This window comes from Branchiostoma floridae, chromosome 11 (genome assembly GCF_000003815.2).
Source record: "Branchiostoma floridae strain S238N-H82 chromosome 11, Bfl_VNyyK, whole genome shotgun sequence".
NCBI classification, from domain to species: Eukaryota; Metazoa; Chordata; class Leptocardii; order Amphioxiformes; family Branchiostomatidae; genus Branchiostoma; species Branchiostoma floridae.
Window position 1 is genome coordinate 4,325,073 of NC_049989.1, and position 17,304 is coordinate 4,342,376.

The window sequence follows — 17,304 nt, forward strand, 5'->3', positions numbered from 1 at the left end:
GCACTGCAGATTGATTGAAGTAAGGTGTAATGGGACTTCCATCTGAAGTGTATGAAGTACATTGAAATATAAAGTTAGTTTCAGAACTGTATCTAAATGCATGTATATACAAGCAAACCTTAATGTACATGAAAAATGACTTTCAAAATGCAGGTGTGAAAAAAGTACCTCTTGGTGATGAAATGGATTGAATGTGGGCTGGACAATGCAAGAGAAGGGGAAATTATATCCATTCTACTGCATCAGAATGTATAGCCAATGGGTCAGGACCTTATCTGTGCTCTTGCACCTGTTGTACTTTTGTGAAAAAAAGTTTTGATCAGGGGAATACGAGTTACTAGCAATAGCGTGATCTTTGACAGAGTAGAAATTGCCACATCAAGATTGTCAAAGGTCTAAGTCTGCACATTTGTCTGTCTAAGGGGTACCTGAGTTAGCAATACTTTCTTCATGCCATAAGACTCTTCAGGTGAAAGATGGGTAGCTTACAGAGGCTTGGATTGCTACAATGGAAGATCATTTCCACGCTAAAATGGATATTTGTTATAGAGTGGAAGCCATTCCAGTGGCTCTCCCCACACATGCGCTGAGACGTGCTGATGTAGAAGTGCGATAAGCACCTGATGGAACGGACCAATGGAACCCCCGATGCGCCATGGGTGATAAGCTGTGATGTACCAAATCTGAGCCTGCCGATGCGCTGAGGCGATAAGCTTTACCTCAGCCATGTAAAATTGCCACTGCGAGGGCTCTCTTAGCTGATAACTTATCTCTCTGTAGTCTTCATTTTGGGCAAATGTGCATTTAGCTTCAATCATGGTCAGATCCCTGCTCCGGCGCAGCCTCCAGCTATTTTTCTTCCAGCAATCAGGCTGCATCAGGTGGTAATCCCAGCTTAGCAGATCCCCTTATCACCGTTAGCACTCGTAAACCCCCTTTCTGATCCACAAGTTTGTATTGCCCGCCTCGCGAGCTTGTCACGAGAGAGGGGACCTTCCCATGTGTTCTGTCGCATTCTGGAAGCAATCTTGTTTTTATTCTAGTGGCGTGTAAGTTTTGAACTCTGCTTAAGGACTACTAAAATCACTGTAGTGTAATTCTGGAGAGAGTACTGATGCATGATTAACTTGCACTTGAGCTCTCTTCTAACTGACACCTTGTTCAATGTAGTTCTAACAGTGCTCCCCTCTTTTAACGCTTGGCCACTGCAAAAGTTGTGAGGGGCTGGTGGTCCAGATTGATACATCAGAGCCGGTCCCTCGACACACAACAAGACAGATGATGGTGTACGCGGGATCGTAGGACTGAGTTAAACCGTAATCAAACCGCGCTCATTACCTGGATTACTCCTCAGTGGCCCGCAGCGCAGCACATTAGTTACACACTGGGGGATTAGGCTTGCTTTCACACCACGGGAAAATTGATCGCCGCCTGCGCTAATTTTAGGGGAGCTAATATCCCGGCTGCCCTTCCCTGCGCAGCATTACGACCTGCGATATTGTGTGTGCGGTGGAGCAAGACAAAGCTGTTAGCCCCGAACAAGTTTTATTACTTCAATTTGTGGGGTAATTCCCGCCGCAGTAAATGAAATGGGAGCGTTGTCGGAGCGGGGGGAAACACGGGGAATATTAAGTTAGTGTGTGTGAGGCTTGAGCTGCTATTGATCGAGTGTGCAAGCAGGGAGTTGGGAGCAGAGCGCCGGCTTAGCAGAGGCTGACAATCCTGCCGAGGCAAGGGGAGCTCAGCACGGGGATTCTGTGTCTTCTGTGGCAATTCTCTGGACATTGTCTTCAGATTGGAGGTGAGAAAGAATCTCTCGGGGGATTTCGTGTGTAAGGATGAGAGTGTGTAGGGATGTGGATTGTTTGTGAAATTTTGGCAGTTGGAAGTCAATGATTTTATGATGTCTTAGCACATGTTTTCTCATGTGGTGCACAGATCTTTTTGCAGAATTCAGGGTCTTGTCCCTATAAGATAAAGGTGTCCTGGTATTGTTTGCCTTTGTCTTAATCCATGATTAGCATTATTTGAATGAAATTTTGAACCTCTTTGACCAAGACGTTGGTCGGGTGCAGCGTATATCAAGAGCTGTGAACTTATCAATTGCCAGGTGGTTAACACTTTAACAGTGATACAAACACCTGTGCTCTGTTTGTCTTTACACTGTGAAGAAATTTGCCAACACATGTTTGTGCTCTGCCTGATTTATTCTATTTTCATTGTTATGATAGAAAAGACATAATTGCTTGACTTGATTGTGTTTACCCTTGTGTGAAAGCAAACAGAATCCTCCAATTGAGCTTTCGTTCTGAAACTCACTGACTGAAGATGTTAGTTTTGTGAAGTCTCGACATGATTAACCATCCTCCTTGCAAAGATTAGGTTTGCATGTCTAGACCGCAATTATTACTATTCTGCTGCCGTTAACTTTCCTTGTGGGAATTGTGGAGCAAAGTGCACTTCTAGGGAATTTCCACGTCAGTCAGTTCTTGCATTTGTGCTTCCGTAATTCTGGCAAGCGGCAGCAAGCGGCGGCGCCGGAATCTACACTTAACCTTGGATTGTGTTCATTGCCTTGGAAATTGCCGGCAGTTGTTATTCCAGCAGGGCGGCAACAACATCAGAAAGCTTTTAGGTAATAAGTAGCACATAGCGTCAAAAACGTAAGTCTTTATTTTAAAATATATAACCTGCATGTGCATGAATGTTTCGACTCGGTCTCGTTCAGAGGAAAGTATGATGCATCCAGAATAATTTGATAACATTGTAGGGAATTTTTGTTTGTTCTAGGTGTACAAATCTATTTTTCAATTTAAAATAAGGTTGAAATACTAGTGCATGAGTAGACATTGCTTGCATTACAGTAGCTGTTTGTTCACTGACAGTTATTTGAAAACAGAAGCAAAAGTATTTTGTCATCTACCCAAATGGGCCGTTTCTTCTTTCCATCAGTTGGTTAAAGGATACAGTTCTAACCCATGTTGAAAGTCTCAGTCAATACAGTCAAGAACAGAAGAAAATTTTGTTTTCTATATTCAAGGGGGTAGACTTTTTATAGTCACAGAATTCTAGGTTGATTTGAAAGTCATGGAGTACATAAGAAAATGTGTAAAGATAGAAAGTATATAAAAGAATCTGTAGCAATTAGATTCCCAGAAGTACAGTATACTGTAATGGTATCTGATGTGACCTACACGCTATAGTTATTTTGGCATAATTTCTCCATTCTGGAAGAGAGATGTGTTTTTCTTGTAATGATAGCATTACACTCTGTTCCACCACTGCTCCAAATGGCATTACCTCCCCCCTAATGGTAGTGTTCGCTGAAGTAAGCAGATTTTTGTTGCGACAAAGTTAGCTGCTCACACTTGCTAATTTTCCATGCATGGAAAGGGATTGAAGGCTTCAGTGTTTAGCCAAATCTATCACTCTCCTGGTGCCATTATTGAGTGCCAGTAATCTCCACTAATGCTCTATTTGGATGTCATTTGTACAGGAGCTTATCCCGGATCTTATCCCTTCAATTATTGATACAGAAAACCGTGTATTATTGGATTATTTTGTTAATAATTCATCTCATCTGCAGCTGATACCCGTCGGTTTGTCGGTCTCGGTTATGTAGTTCCTCTGAAGTTTTCGGTCTGGAGTCGCTTGTTTATGACAGCGAACAACAAGTTGTGTTATGAAGTCACCACCTTAATGGGAACGAAGCAAAGTTTTTTGGCTTTATAGGTCAAGTGTTAAATCCTTTGGGGCATGCCAATTCCCTGCAGAGATGGGGGTGTTAGTGCAATCTCCCTCTAAGTGCACATTAACCTAAGAGAATGGTAACAGGCCACGAATTCATCATAAATTGAGACCTGACAGGACTAAGTAGTGCCAAAATGGCCGTTATTTCCCCGGAAAATGACTGTTATTTCCAGCAAATAGGTAGAAAACAAGCTAATGGGCCCATCTTAATAAACGGGGACATTCAAGAAATTGATGGCACGCATTCAGGCCTTACTAGGTTAGGCATTTATGGCGCTTTTTATTCTGGAGTGTGGCGGGATTGGGGTAATGTGTGGCCTGGGGAAGGTAAGTAGGCATGCAGTCTATCTTGGTACCATTTGGAAGCAGCTGTGGCTCTATGTTATGGTAATGTCGGGGATTAAAGTTCAATTTCTCACTGTGTCAAAGGTCAGACCATACTGCAAAGGCCATCGGGGGGAAGAAAGTTAATTTCTTTCCATTAAAGTGCCTGCTGTTTTCTTGAATAGACTGAACAATGGTTATAAGATGATGTTTTTTTAGTTTGAATGAAGGGCATTTGTCAAAGTAAAAATGCCACTTTCATTGATGAGCAACATCATTCCCATGTAGAAGTGTAAAAAAAAGTGTACCTCTGATTATCTTTTTTGGAGGCTTGTATTCTTTGGGCTTATCAAAAAGAAGTACGTTTTTTATAACAATCACCAAAACCGCCCAGTATTGACAATAATGGTATGACGTCATTAGCTAAGTAATGATCATGCTTACATGTATATCTGTGCCATATGGCCGCCTTTTTCAAAACTTTTTTTCAGACGTGTTGATCCTCATAAGACCTCTTGCAATATTAATATCCCTTTTTAGATAACGGATAGCCATGCTTTGCATTGTTACCATGCATGTCTGCTTTGTTGAATTTTGTAAGTTTATGCACTTGTGTTTGGAAGCTATTTACTTGTGATAGTAAATTTTGACATAGTTGTGTTGGGTAGCGTATGTTTGATGCCATCCATATTACCTTCAAAAAAGCAAAAATATGTATGCTCACCTTTCAAATGTAGCATTGGATGGCGTTTCAGCACCATGGTGCACAATTGTAATCGTTTCCTGGTAATTTTGACCATAGAATATTTGATTTTTCTTGTACACAACCAGTTAGAAACTCAACTGGTGACGTTTTAAAGCCTGTCAGACATTTTCATCAGAGCTTCTAACTCGAGTTCTGCTTGTTGCCGCTGTATGTAGCCGAAGTAGAGAGCGCTTTTGCGGCGATAACACAGTCCGAAACGTGGCAAAGTTTGTATCCCCCCTTGGCCTTGTCCCAATTCATCACTGTTGTTGACTATCTTATCCACTCACTCACGCACTATCCATGGTTAGATTATACTGCTGCTGGGGTCCCTGATGCAGGGGTAGGCAGCAGTCGGCTAGTCTTCACACTTCGCTTCCATTTCGCTCTGTCCAGTGGGTCAACCTCTGTCAGGCCGCGCACCTTCAAGTCCCTCCTGACACACTCCCTCCCATCCAGACTGCTTCTTTAATCCATCGGATATGTCTCTTGTACATGTCTTCTCTATTAACTTGACCCCTTCCTAGTTAATGATGCAGTTATTCCAGGCAATGTGGTCTGTGACTGCAGATTTCTTCTCTTCTTTTTGTACCTTAATTTTGACAATGTTTATTTCCTTTTGGTGTGAAGATCGGTGTTGAAAAATAGGCTTTCCTGTTTATTTTTGTCACTTGCCCATATTTTGACTTTAGACTGATGACAAGCATCACTTGCTGATAGTCTGCAAGGAAGTAGGTAATATCCAGAGGCTCACAAAGCTCTGGAACTCTAGAGCTGTGGTGTAAATCATGTGTTAAGTCCTTCATAAAAGTGTAGCTGTCCATAGAAAATGATAAGTCCTCCATAGAAATGAGAACATCCGTGGACAAGTCTTCACTTTGCTACACTGTTTTGGATGGAATTTGTATTCTGTACTGTGAGACTGTAGCCCTAATCTGAACATCCGCCACGACAAATCTCCCTCTTGTCCAGAGCCTCTCTGACTGGGGGTGCATACACGTCGGGTCTAAACTTGTAATATTGTACCGAGCTCAGCCCGGATCTGCGTCCCAAATGTTGGTGTATCAGGGGCTGTAGGCAAACCCATCTTATTTGCAGGAGAAGTACTCGGTAAGCCAGGTATCTGCTCGTCCCAAAGCACCCCATTATCAAAGGGATCACCTGTGTAAGTCGGAACAGCCAGCCGCACATGTGGGAAGCTGTGTCCGAAACATCAGAAAACCCATCCCATCTATGGCAGCAGTGCGGGCTAAGCCCGGCCTCTACCGGCTCCAAAGCCTCCTATTATCGGTAGGATCCCTCTCGTGAGTTCCTACATCCGCGCTCGTGATGACCTCTAAAACTTTCATGCCGTTTCCGCCGTCGCCGTTATTGCGTTTGACAGGGGGATTGGCGTTAATGCCTGAATCTGGAGAACCCCAGTCAAAGCTGTTAATAAATCATGATGCCGGATCTTGTTTATCCCCACTGTTGCTCAGTCCCTCAGCCTCGCATTTTCTCCAATAAACCGGACTTGCCGTAATGTGTACTTTTTTCAGTCAAGGATGTAGAAATCAATAGAGATTGGTTAAAAATTGAAGAGTCCATAATTGGTTTGACTGTGGGCCATCTTTCTGGTGATGGGACATTAAGCAGCATGTCTGTCCATGGTAATCAGGCTGGGTGACCCGGCCGCAGACTCCCAGGATTCCTTGTAGAGGGAATGTAAGATTCGTATGAATTTCATAAGGTTAGTGAAAATGCTTAGATACCCCTGTTTATGTGAAAGGAAAGAGTGTACCTGCGATTAGCATGTTTTGGGGTTCATGTCTGTCCATGGTAATCAACCTGGGTGACCAGGCCACAGACTCCCAGGATTCCTTGTACAGGCTAGGGAACCATGGTAGCCACATCAAGGGGAAATGATATGGCTTGCATCTTAGTTAACTTAGAAAGTTAGTATGCGTGGGCAACTTGTACGAAATGTTGTCTTCTTTGTTATTTGTGGCATTGTGTGCTTGATGTGCTCATGTTTGAAAAAATAAGCGATTCCAACAATGTGAGGTCAATTGGCTTGCCATTGCTATGTAAATCTAAATGATAGGACAATAGGCCATTTTTGATTTAACATTTGTAAACTTCAACCTTTTTCATAGATGTTATTCCTCTTTCACTGATATCTTCACTTGTACCTTCACTGCTTGAAAACTACCTGTATTAATAGATGGTCTGCAGACTCAAAGATCGATTTGTTGCTGACGTTAGAGTTTGTACTTGTCTTTAACCCTTTGTGACCTTGACAGCCCGAAGGTCAGAGAAAATATAGTGTTGCATCTTCATGATGACCAGAACCTGCTGACCAAGCTGACCACACAGTGACAGTGATGGCTTATTTGGCGTCTCAGATTTGAGATATCCACGACCTTTACCATGGCCCTTCCAGCCTGCTGTACTTGACCATTACTGTCATAGGCCAGAACTTGTGTCTGATATGTGTGCAACGTTTGTGTCTGATACCATTTCTCATAAATTACCCTTCAAATTAAAATATTTGAGATAGCAGCAGGCTTCTACTGTGACCTCTCTGAAAGTAATTTTGACCCTCAGGATATCTTACAATGCACTATTTTAACTTAAAATTCTCCCAAACTCTGCACCATTGAAGGTGGGTGCTTTGTGACCCCCATACAATTTTGGCGCCTATATCACTTGCCGCACCTCGTCAAGAAATTTGGACCCCCTATAATAAAATCCTAACTAAAAGCCTGATCTCTTCTCGGGTTTTGCTCGTCATGAAAGTTCCTCTTCTGTTACAAAGTAAATTTCTAAGTTGGCAGGTATCTGATAGTATTCATCTGTGGCATTGTGGAGAAAAAGTTGCATTATCTACTTATAGGAGATTAAATGTGGTTCAGGAGAAGTCCCCTCCAGTCTCCCCCCAACGCTGACATTTCTAAAGATAATGGTGCCCAATTACCATAGCACTCTTGCCCTATCATCACTGTCAGCAGGTGGAAGAATGACCCCTCTTCGACCTCCCCCATATATCACCTTATTTGCTGCCCCTCTGACACCAACTGATTCCCATAGCGATGACCTTTAGCCTATGATGGCAGCCATTAGCTTTGTGTTCCTTTGCCTGGTGCCATTATGCCTACAGTAGTGGCCAAGCGAGAAATTGTCATGGGAACCCGGCAAGTGTAGACCCTGACCATCATATTTCCCTGGGAATGGCTATTGTGCATTGGGAGGAGCTCGCAAGGCATTATTTCCGGCTGTCACTAAGGAATACGTATGTGATTGTCTTGCTGGTTATCTTGGCAATGGTGCATTCTATTTATCTATATCAATCTACATGTATCTAGAGGCATATTAATGATATGGAATTTATATGCAGGACAAGTTTTGTATAAACTATCACATTTCTTAAAGGACATCAAGTGTCTTAGCGAGTGTCTCCGGTTCCAACCTCTATTAGCTCCCACCGGTATCTTTTGTACCATCCAGATATGCCCGACAGTTGACGGATTAGCTGTCGTTGTTGCACGAAGCCAGCTTCCTTCATAATAAGGAGACGGATATCTTCCTGTTCCTCTCCCATCGCTCACGATTACCTCCCGTATCTTGTAATGTAGATTGAACATCCCTCAGCCCTTCCTGTTCCTTGTAGCGGACCAGCTTCGGTGATGGGACGGTCCTGACAGCTACGAGCCATTAGCCATTGTCCTGGGTCAATTCCATCAGCGCAAACTAATTCCGGCTGTGTTCGGAGAGTTTCGGGGCTCCTTGGGTCAGTGGCGTGTCCCGCTGATTTCTTCCCTGAGGTGGGGAGGGCGTGAGGAGCATGTTGATCTATGCTGGGGGGACTGGATATTTATAGTGCCAACAAACAGGACAGTGGGACGATTCGTCATTGAACTTGCTGCAGAATGCTGAATGGGAGACTGAGGAGTAGTGAAGGAATCCAGTATGGAACCAAATGCAAAAACTTTGATTCTGTTCTTGTATTGAACATAATAAGAAGCATTCATAACCTCATGTTTGGAAGCTATATTTTTTTTTCAAAACATTTGATAAGCAATTCCATCCTGATGGCAGTGCACGATATTTCCGTACAATATGAAATTTATAAGCAAAGAAAACCTTTTTCAGTTATGGACTGAATCACATTTCTTGTGCCTTTGTATGCCTGTAGCTGTAAGGTCAAGTTCTCCAGGTGATATTTCAGGTAACCACAACAGGGACAGGTGTAGGTTATTTGTGCTGACTTCCCTCCCAGCAGAGTGGCTGATGGCTGACAGGTGTGATCCCCTCAGACTAAACTTGTTGAAAACCTCAGACAGCGAGTGTTTAACTTGGTGTACAGTTTCTCTCACCAGTGAGGTTAGCTGGTGATCTTCAGCTACTTGTGTTTCATTTGGCTTCACTCTTCACTCATGATCATTTGCCCTTGACCTATTTTCCTCCTTACGAATTAAAGTCGTAATGGAGGTATGTATCATTCCTGTACTCTCATGCAGAGAGACATTAAAAGAGTCTTAAAAAAAAAAAAAAGTTAAATAGTAAACTGGTAGTGAAAATCTCACAAAAGGTATGGTTGACATGCCAAGATAAATGAAACACTCTCTCTTGGCTTGGCTTGCCAAAATAAATGAAACACTTGTATAAGGCTATACCTCTCCCTCCGGCCTCTGTACTAAGAATCTAAAGATATGTGCATCCTGCTCAACATTTCAGTGAAAAGCTTTTGATCTGCCAAAGTCCCTGACCTAATTCTCATCATAGCTTCACACAGGGCTAAGACCCCACAGCTACCGCTTATCTCTGCCTGCTGATAAGATGAGGTGTGGAGTGAGGTGACCCAGGGCAGTCATCAGAGCCAGGCTGTGGGGGGAAACTCTTATCAGGGAGGGAGATAAAGGAGAAAGTGGTGATAAATGGGTGTATAAATGATCTCCATGTTATCCTCTCCTTTGGCAGTACACATTCTGAACAGATAGCAAAACATATAGCCTTGACACAAACTGATTCCTGTACCAGTTGTTCTATAGGTATTTTCCAAGCTGTTACCGGTTGTGTGAGATGATGCTCTCTAATGACAGTCGCTTCTTCGAGTCTCTTAGAAATAACTGTCCAGATTGTCTAGATGATTCTAACCCAGGAAAGCTATTAACAGGCAATGTCCGTGGGCGAAAATTTATCTGGTTGGAGTGTAAATGAGAATCGTAATGAAATGTATTAAATTCTGCTTCTAATCTGCCCACATCTTTTGCCTGAGGGCGAGTAGCCTATCTGTTAGCAACATAAAAAGGAAAGAAAATTCACAATCATTATCCATGGAGGAGGCAACATTTATTATCAACTCTAGGCTTTTTTTAATGCCACCCACATGTGAAAAATATATGGTACAATTTATGCTGTTTAAAAGTGGGGATATAGACTCTATCATTGTGTTTCCAAACAGGAAAATAAGTAAATGTCTTGAAAAATAGATTGTTTCTGGCAAATCTTTCGACTATTGGGAATATAAAATATTCTCTGTCATTCCCTTTGAATTTCTGCCTATGAATGTGGATCTGGCTCATTTAGTATGATAATTGATGTTGATTATTATGATATATCACATCCATTGATCTTATCTTGCCTGCCCTCTCAGCGTATTGATAAGGAAGATACAAAAGCATTGATTACCTATAGGTGAAAAATAGTGCTTGAAATATTACATAGCTCTCATGGATGGCAGGCACTTAACAATATGATAGCTGTAGTTTCTCTATGCTTGACCTACATAAGGAGGTTATTAGTCCAATGAAAAGATTTATAAATCGTCTCTGGAAAAATGATTTCAGATCCCAACAGCTGTTACCTCTCCTGGTTCTCTGTCCAGTTACTTCCACTCTGTCTGTCTCACTTTGCCTTAATACCTGATATCTGGTTTGACATGGGAAATAGGCCCACATTAGCCAGTGTAATTGAAATGCAGTGTGAGTCGACCAGCATCCATCCAACCCGATTACAGTAATTCTCGCTGCCAAATAGTCTATGAAATGGCAAACGAGTATTGATGCAGGCCCAGGTAATAAAAAAGGCTGTTTCTTACCAGCGCAATTCTGATTTGTTTTTCGTTTGTTTCCTGGGTATCCCAGCCATCACAATGTGTATTATTTAGAAGACAATAATTGTTAAGTTACACCACTTGTTTTGTTAATTATCGACATGATTTTTTGATGATGAACAAATGTGTATTATTGGCATCAATTTTTTTTTAATGTGTTGTGTCAGCAATAGTTATCTATTTAAAAAATGATTTATCTATGTGATAGAGAACTTGTAATTTATTTGGAATGGCCCATGCATACCCTTGTGGTCGACAATGTCATGGATGTTTTCAGCTCATTATCATGCATCCCAGAATTCCCTGCTCATGAATATTCATCTCTTGTGTTTCTACAGTGTGACAGTGAAAGTGAGGACGATCGGGTGAGTACTTTTTTTTTCAACCTGCATACACTTGCTCTCACCCCCGCAAACACCATACACTGCACTCACCCAAACAGAATGTATCGTCACAAGATCACACCTCTCGACGTTACGTTCACAGAATATCTGTGTGGTGTTTGGTTTATTGGCACCCGTGGCAACTGAGTGGTGTTGGAGTGAATTTTTGTGCAGTCACCCACGGCTGCCCATAAGCCAGATGGAGTGGCCACTTCACTGTTGTTATGAATGAAGGCTGCATTGTACACACATCTTAAAAAAGCTCTTTACACAATACTTTTGCGTCCCCTTCAATGTAAGAGTGTGCTGCTTGTATGCTGTTGGGAGCCCTTCTGCTGTACACTTCTGCAGATATTACAGTCCTGAGTGCTGCTGCACTTTCGTGCTCTCCTGTCTGGCGTGAACGGTAAGTGCTCGCAGCGCTTGTTCTTCCTGTAAATTTATGTCCGACTGAGCGGAAGGGAAGCAGGGAGGAAGGGAAGTTTTTTGCCACAATTATCTGCCGTGGAGCGCTCCCATTGTCCCCCTGAATGCATTTGTAACAGTACGGGAGCCGTGACTAACCGGGCTCTGTTTCCCCATAATGCCCGCCTGCACCCTTCCTGTCCGGATCAGCAACCAATTCGCACCCCGCGGACGACCCTTGACCCCTATCTGGTCCAGTATTATCCGGCCTAGCGGGGGAGGTTGACACGGGACAATCTATGCGCTACCCAATATTCAAGCTGATAAAACAGCATATCCCCAAGCTTTCAACCAACCAAATCCGCCCCAAATTGATTCCATTTTCGATTTAATTAATTTCTTGCAGATGATGTTAGCCGGTGGAGGGATGGTAAGGAACCGGGTTCCTTTCATGCGGATGAAATTTCAGGGTAGACTTGATACGTGATAAGCCTGACGAAAGGAGCGTACCCCTTCAGATGCCATTAGCACTTAGGATGTTACAAGCTAAAGGAATATGAGATCGATGCTCAGCAGTTACCTGCTGTGTTGATTAAAGATGATTGTTGTCGATGGTGGAACACAGGCCGGTCGGTATGCATTTTAGAGAGAAAAAAATACTGTTTTTTATCTTGGCTTATTGAAGCAAAATATGCTTCTAATTCGGTTTTCTCTTGTATTCCCTACATATTTTATAACAGTTAGATTTACAACAGATTTGTAATCTACTTAAAGCTGTTCTTGGTCCCAGACATCTTCAATTTCCTGTACTTATCCTGATAGAGGGTGGCTGCCTTACCTTTTTATCACAGCATGATTAGTTTCTTGGCAAGTTTTCTTTACTGTTCACGTTTGCAATTGTGCCAGTCAACAATTGGGTGATCTCACCTCATTTCTGCAGACTTATTTCCTTTGACAGCTGTAGGCGGGAGTAATTCCAATAGGCTGCAGATTAAGGGATGATTTACAAAACAATTTTTACTGTATGAAAGCAGTTATTGGTATTAGTCTACATGTTATTCATACATTTTAGATAGGAAGACTTTTAGTTTGTAGTGCTTTTTCCTACTTCAGGTAAAAGACATCACTTTCTTTCTCATGCAATTCTTCAAAACAAACAATCGACTTATATCTGCCCATGCCACTTTTATAGGAGTAGGCAGAAACTTTATGTGACATTCAGCGGGAAGAAATAAAAACAGAGTGAAATTGCTTTACACTCTCCTGGGAAGCGCAATGTGAAAATTGTTAATGGAATCAAACATAAAGATATTACAGGATTACATGAGTGGTGTAGAATAATGTCACAACTTCAATCAGACAACAAAATAACATTACGTGCAATTTCCTGTGACCGGATTTCATTCATTGCAATTTTCAGATGCTTATGCACAAAGCAAATTTTTGACAATACATCTACTTACTTTTTATTAATCATAATAGGTACATCTTGATTTATAGTAATTTTTAGATGCTTGATATGTACAAACAAGGGCGTTATATACATTTGTATGTAAAACCCTTGGTACAAAGCAACCTTTTGCATGATCTTTTTTTGCAAAATATGTATCCAATTGTTAGTTATTATAGATACATTACAAGATGTTACCTTTCGGCCATATCTTCACCAAACATTATCTCTGTAAAGATATAGTGTTCTCTCCACTTGCCCCTACGCGTCTGTAGATGCATGGGCAAACTTTAACTTTTTTAACTTTTATGACTTCTCACACGTTTCCATTACCCACTGAGAATAGAACGCTTTCTAATTAAAACACAAATTTGTCCCCCACTTTCACTCAATTAGTGAGAGTGCTCCTGACTCAGCCTCAGGAGGGAGCGGCTGCTCCAGGTCCCCTCCCCCGGGACCTTGCTGAAAGATTAATTTGGAAGGAATTAAGGGTTAATGTGCTGTAATTCCCCTGGCAAAATAGGGAACAAATGTCGTGATATCAAATTCAGTCCTCTGGGGGACCCCAGTGTAATTTAGCTGGTAAATAACATGCACAGAAGCTGGCGGCCTGGTCCCCTGAGTCTACTTTACATAAACACCTAGCCACAGAAAGCTGTTCTCTTTTCATATATAGGCTGGTAGTGATGTTCTTTTGGAGGAATATTTATGACCTAGGTCTCAGTGGGAGAAGGCACAATTGCTGATGCACCTGCCAATGTTTTTTTTGCCATTGATTGCTGTATATAAGATGCTGTTCTGTTGTTGAAATTACAACATGGGTAAGCTTGTAATCCAGGGAGATAAGTCATGAAGTTTGTTTGTAAATAAGGTTAAGATTTTATATTGGCATCAAACTAAGGATGTGCATATTAAGTGCTCAACGTGTACTTTGATGTTTTGTATTCAATTTTCTCATCTATGGTTCTATTGTGTTGCAAATTGCACTAAAGACTTGTCGGTGGAAATAACTCAATGAATGTCATTTACTGGAATCATTTTATGTAGAACAGTACAATTTGCTTTCAGTAGAATAGACATAGACCAGCTTTTTGGTCAATAGATACAGAAAGTCGTCATGCATTGGAGCACTACTTTTAACAGCTCCCCCTGCCATCCTTGTTGGCAAGAAACAAACTGCAGCTTGTATCCCCCCAGAGGATGAATGTGTTTAACTCTACCCTTCTCATGTTCAGGGAGATTGCGGAGAGTCACGACCAGCTTAATCATTCTCGCTCGCCATATCATCAAAACCTAGACAGCATTACCAATGAGAGGTGCATATTTCATGGGATCAAGGCGGCAATTTTGACGCGGCGCAAATTTAGAATAAATCCTAGTGGGGCTACAGCGGGTTTAGCCAGAGAGGTGTGAGAGACAGGCAGAGCTAGCGAGGCTTAGTTGGAGATTTGAGAAAATGTTGCATAATCTGTCAAGATGGATGGCGATCTCTACGTCGGAGACAAGAGGTTGTGAGGGAAAGTTGTACCTGAGAGAATTGCAGTCAGAAACTTAAATACACAGTATATAAAAGGGAGACGTGTCTTCTGTCGTCAGGAATAAATCCTGTACAATTTGCCAACATGAAAGCGTGTGTACATGTGATGGTGTATTTTGCTAGCTAAAGTTGCTTCATTAAGAACTTGCTGTGTGAATGAAGATTGCCAGCACAGTTATGAATCCTCTTATTCATCAATGACATAGGATTTAAGAAAGACATTTTTGGCAATTTTAGCAACATGTTATTAGTACATTGGGTTGTGTGGAATTGTACTTGGCTGAACAACTAAATTTTATGACATAAATTTGCCATGTAGTTAAAAACCCACCCAGGTTGTGGTGTGGTCTATAGATCCCTGCCGGCCCCTTTTTTTTCGTCGCCGTATGCCCGTGCAGATACCTAAGAACTGCAAACAGGAAAAATGTAACACTGGATTGGGAATAATCCTAGACATTTCTCCAGCTGTCAACGCAAAACCTTCTCTGCCTTACAGAAAGTCCAGGGCATTGGTCGTCCATTCTTACCGTGTTTACCCAGACGTCATTAGTGTCTGAGCCTAAATCCTCCAGCACACTTAAAGACTGGCACTGTGATGCCTCTGCTCTTTAATCAGGGATAAGAAAAGGGTAAAATGCAAAGACTTAAATCTGTCTTCTCTGCCTGGAATCTGCATAAAGCTACCTTTGAGTACGATGCCCAGATTCTCTTACTCTTGTGGAAAGTGTCAATGGTTTCATTTTTCAAAGTAACTATGTAAAGAAGAAGTCGATATGGAGATGAAAGCTGAGATGGGTATGCTTTTTCTTCCTGGAATTGTCTACATTAAAGAAAATATGTGAAAGTAGAATGCTGCCTTCTTTGCCTTGAATTTATGCAGCAATTTTCTCATGAAAGTAATTCAACATCTTTCCTTTATATCTTCAAGTGCTAGCATTAATTCATAACCTTTGTCATAAAAATGCCTGATAACATCCTTGGCAACTTTCAGTTTCCGGTTTTGTGATGCCTTTGCAGATTTTGGATGCTAACAGTGATAAGAAAGCCTCACTCATAGCCTTGGGCTTGGTTTACTAATGTATAGATTTTCCATTTCCATAACCTTGCAAAAGTCCCCGCATTGTGTTGATATGAATCAAGATATTGTCACTGGCATTGCCTTTGCTAAAGATTACTGTAGACCTGCACTTGTTTTGTGTTACAGGTTGCTCAAAGGGATAATGACCCAAAATATGGAGTAATGTTTCGTCTGTAATCAAACCATTTTCAATTGATAGACATATTTTAAAAAACAGGTCTGAAATCATTGCTAAGACTTGCTGTACATGAAAACAGTACAATGTGTCAAGTGCATTGTTTGAGATTGACGCAGTATCTTACGTGTTACAATATGTTATGTTCCAATTAAATCAAGTCTTTGCAAACAACAGTTAGATATTGTTGTCTCAGTTAGATCTTCTTTACACAGACATATGTACTGCTAAGATATTCGTTGACATTTTCATGAAGACATACATGCATGTGTATGCATATACTTGTGATTTATAGTGTCATTTTTCCAATATCTTATTCTTATACTTCATGGTGCATTTAGTAGTTAACCCCCACCCTGCTACTTCTGCTGTAATCAAAACTCTGTTTGGTGCATGAAGGAGCTCTTGGCAGGTTGAGCGTTAAAGCTCATAATTTCCCATGTCATGTGTCGTAATAAGGACTTTAACTTGTTTTATAGCCTACCTAATGCCTAAATCCTTCTGACTCCTCAAATTACTGCACCCTAATTTTCCTTAATCTCCGCTCATTTGCTTTAATGAGTTTATGGGGAGCGTATCACAAATTTGCCAACAAACAGCATTTGTCTGTGTCCCTTTCAATTTTACACCTCCTCATCACATTAGCGCGGAAACAATCGCAGCCATATTGGAGTATTTTCTTCCATATGAATCTTAATGTCGCCAATATTGGAATAAAGAGAAAAGCACAGCTCGGAGACGCAGTCAATACCCAACAGTTGCTTATTATGATATGATTGATTGTAAGATAGCAGCGCTTCTAGAAAGAGTCAAACAGATTTGACCTTGCTTTTTTCAGTGAGTTCTTCATCAGCAACTTAGCTTGTCAGTATCACTTCCGAGCTTCAACACAAGTAATTCATTTTCACCTCTAAAATCCATCATCTGATGATCAATATAATTGCGACTCCCCCAGCGACCATGTTTGGTTGCAATAAGGTTATTCTGAATTTCCGGCGTGCTTACCTAGTTTACCTGAAACATTACCCGTAATTTTTCTGGTGGCTGTCATCTGTCACCGTCACCCTCGTTTCCCCGTTCTGCTTGTCTCAGTTCTGCTTGTCTTTGGTCACAAATCTGCTGTGATTTAGAGGGGAGTTTTGGCAGCACCAGAGGATGCACGGCTTGATTACGATCCAATCCTCTCATGTTTCTTCATCAGCGGAAATTACACCAGGGTCACCTTTCCTGGCAAAGCCTATCTACAAGCTGGGGAAGAGCTTGGTGAGACGGGAACAGAACTTCTCATGGTGTGATCTTTTCTTTCTCATGGAGCTGGATATGCATTCTTACATATATTTAGTATCTCAAATCTACATCATTC

The 17,304-nt window shown here is 41.6% G+C and overlaps 1 protein-coding gene across 15 annotated transcripts in view; it reads left to right on the plus strand.

Moving 5' to 3' along the window:
* The window catches only part of LOC118425676 (autism susceptibility gene 2 protein-like), a 219,655-nt gene that overhangs the window by 127,428 nt on the left and 74,923 nt on the right, over positions 1-17,304 (plus strand). For 14 of the 15 annotated variants that reach the window (XM_035834692.1, XM_035834694.1, XM_035834693.1 and 11 more), the window contains one exon: positions 11,252-11,278. In XM_035834692.1, coding sequence (XP_035690585.1) covers positions 11,252-11,278 — 27 coding nt within the window. Of the gene's footprint in view, positions 1-1,782; positions 1,802-11,251; positions 11,279-17,304 lie in introns of those variants that run through there. The other variant, XM_035834709.1, reaches the window with a different exon arrangement.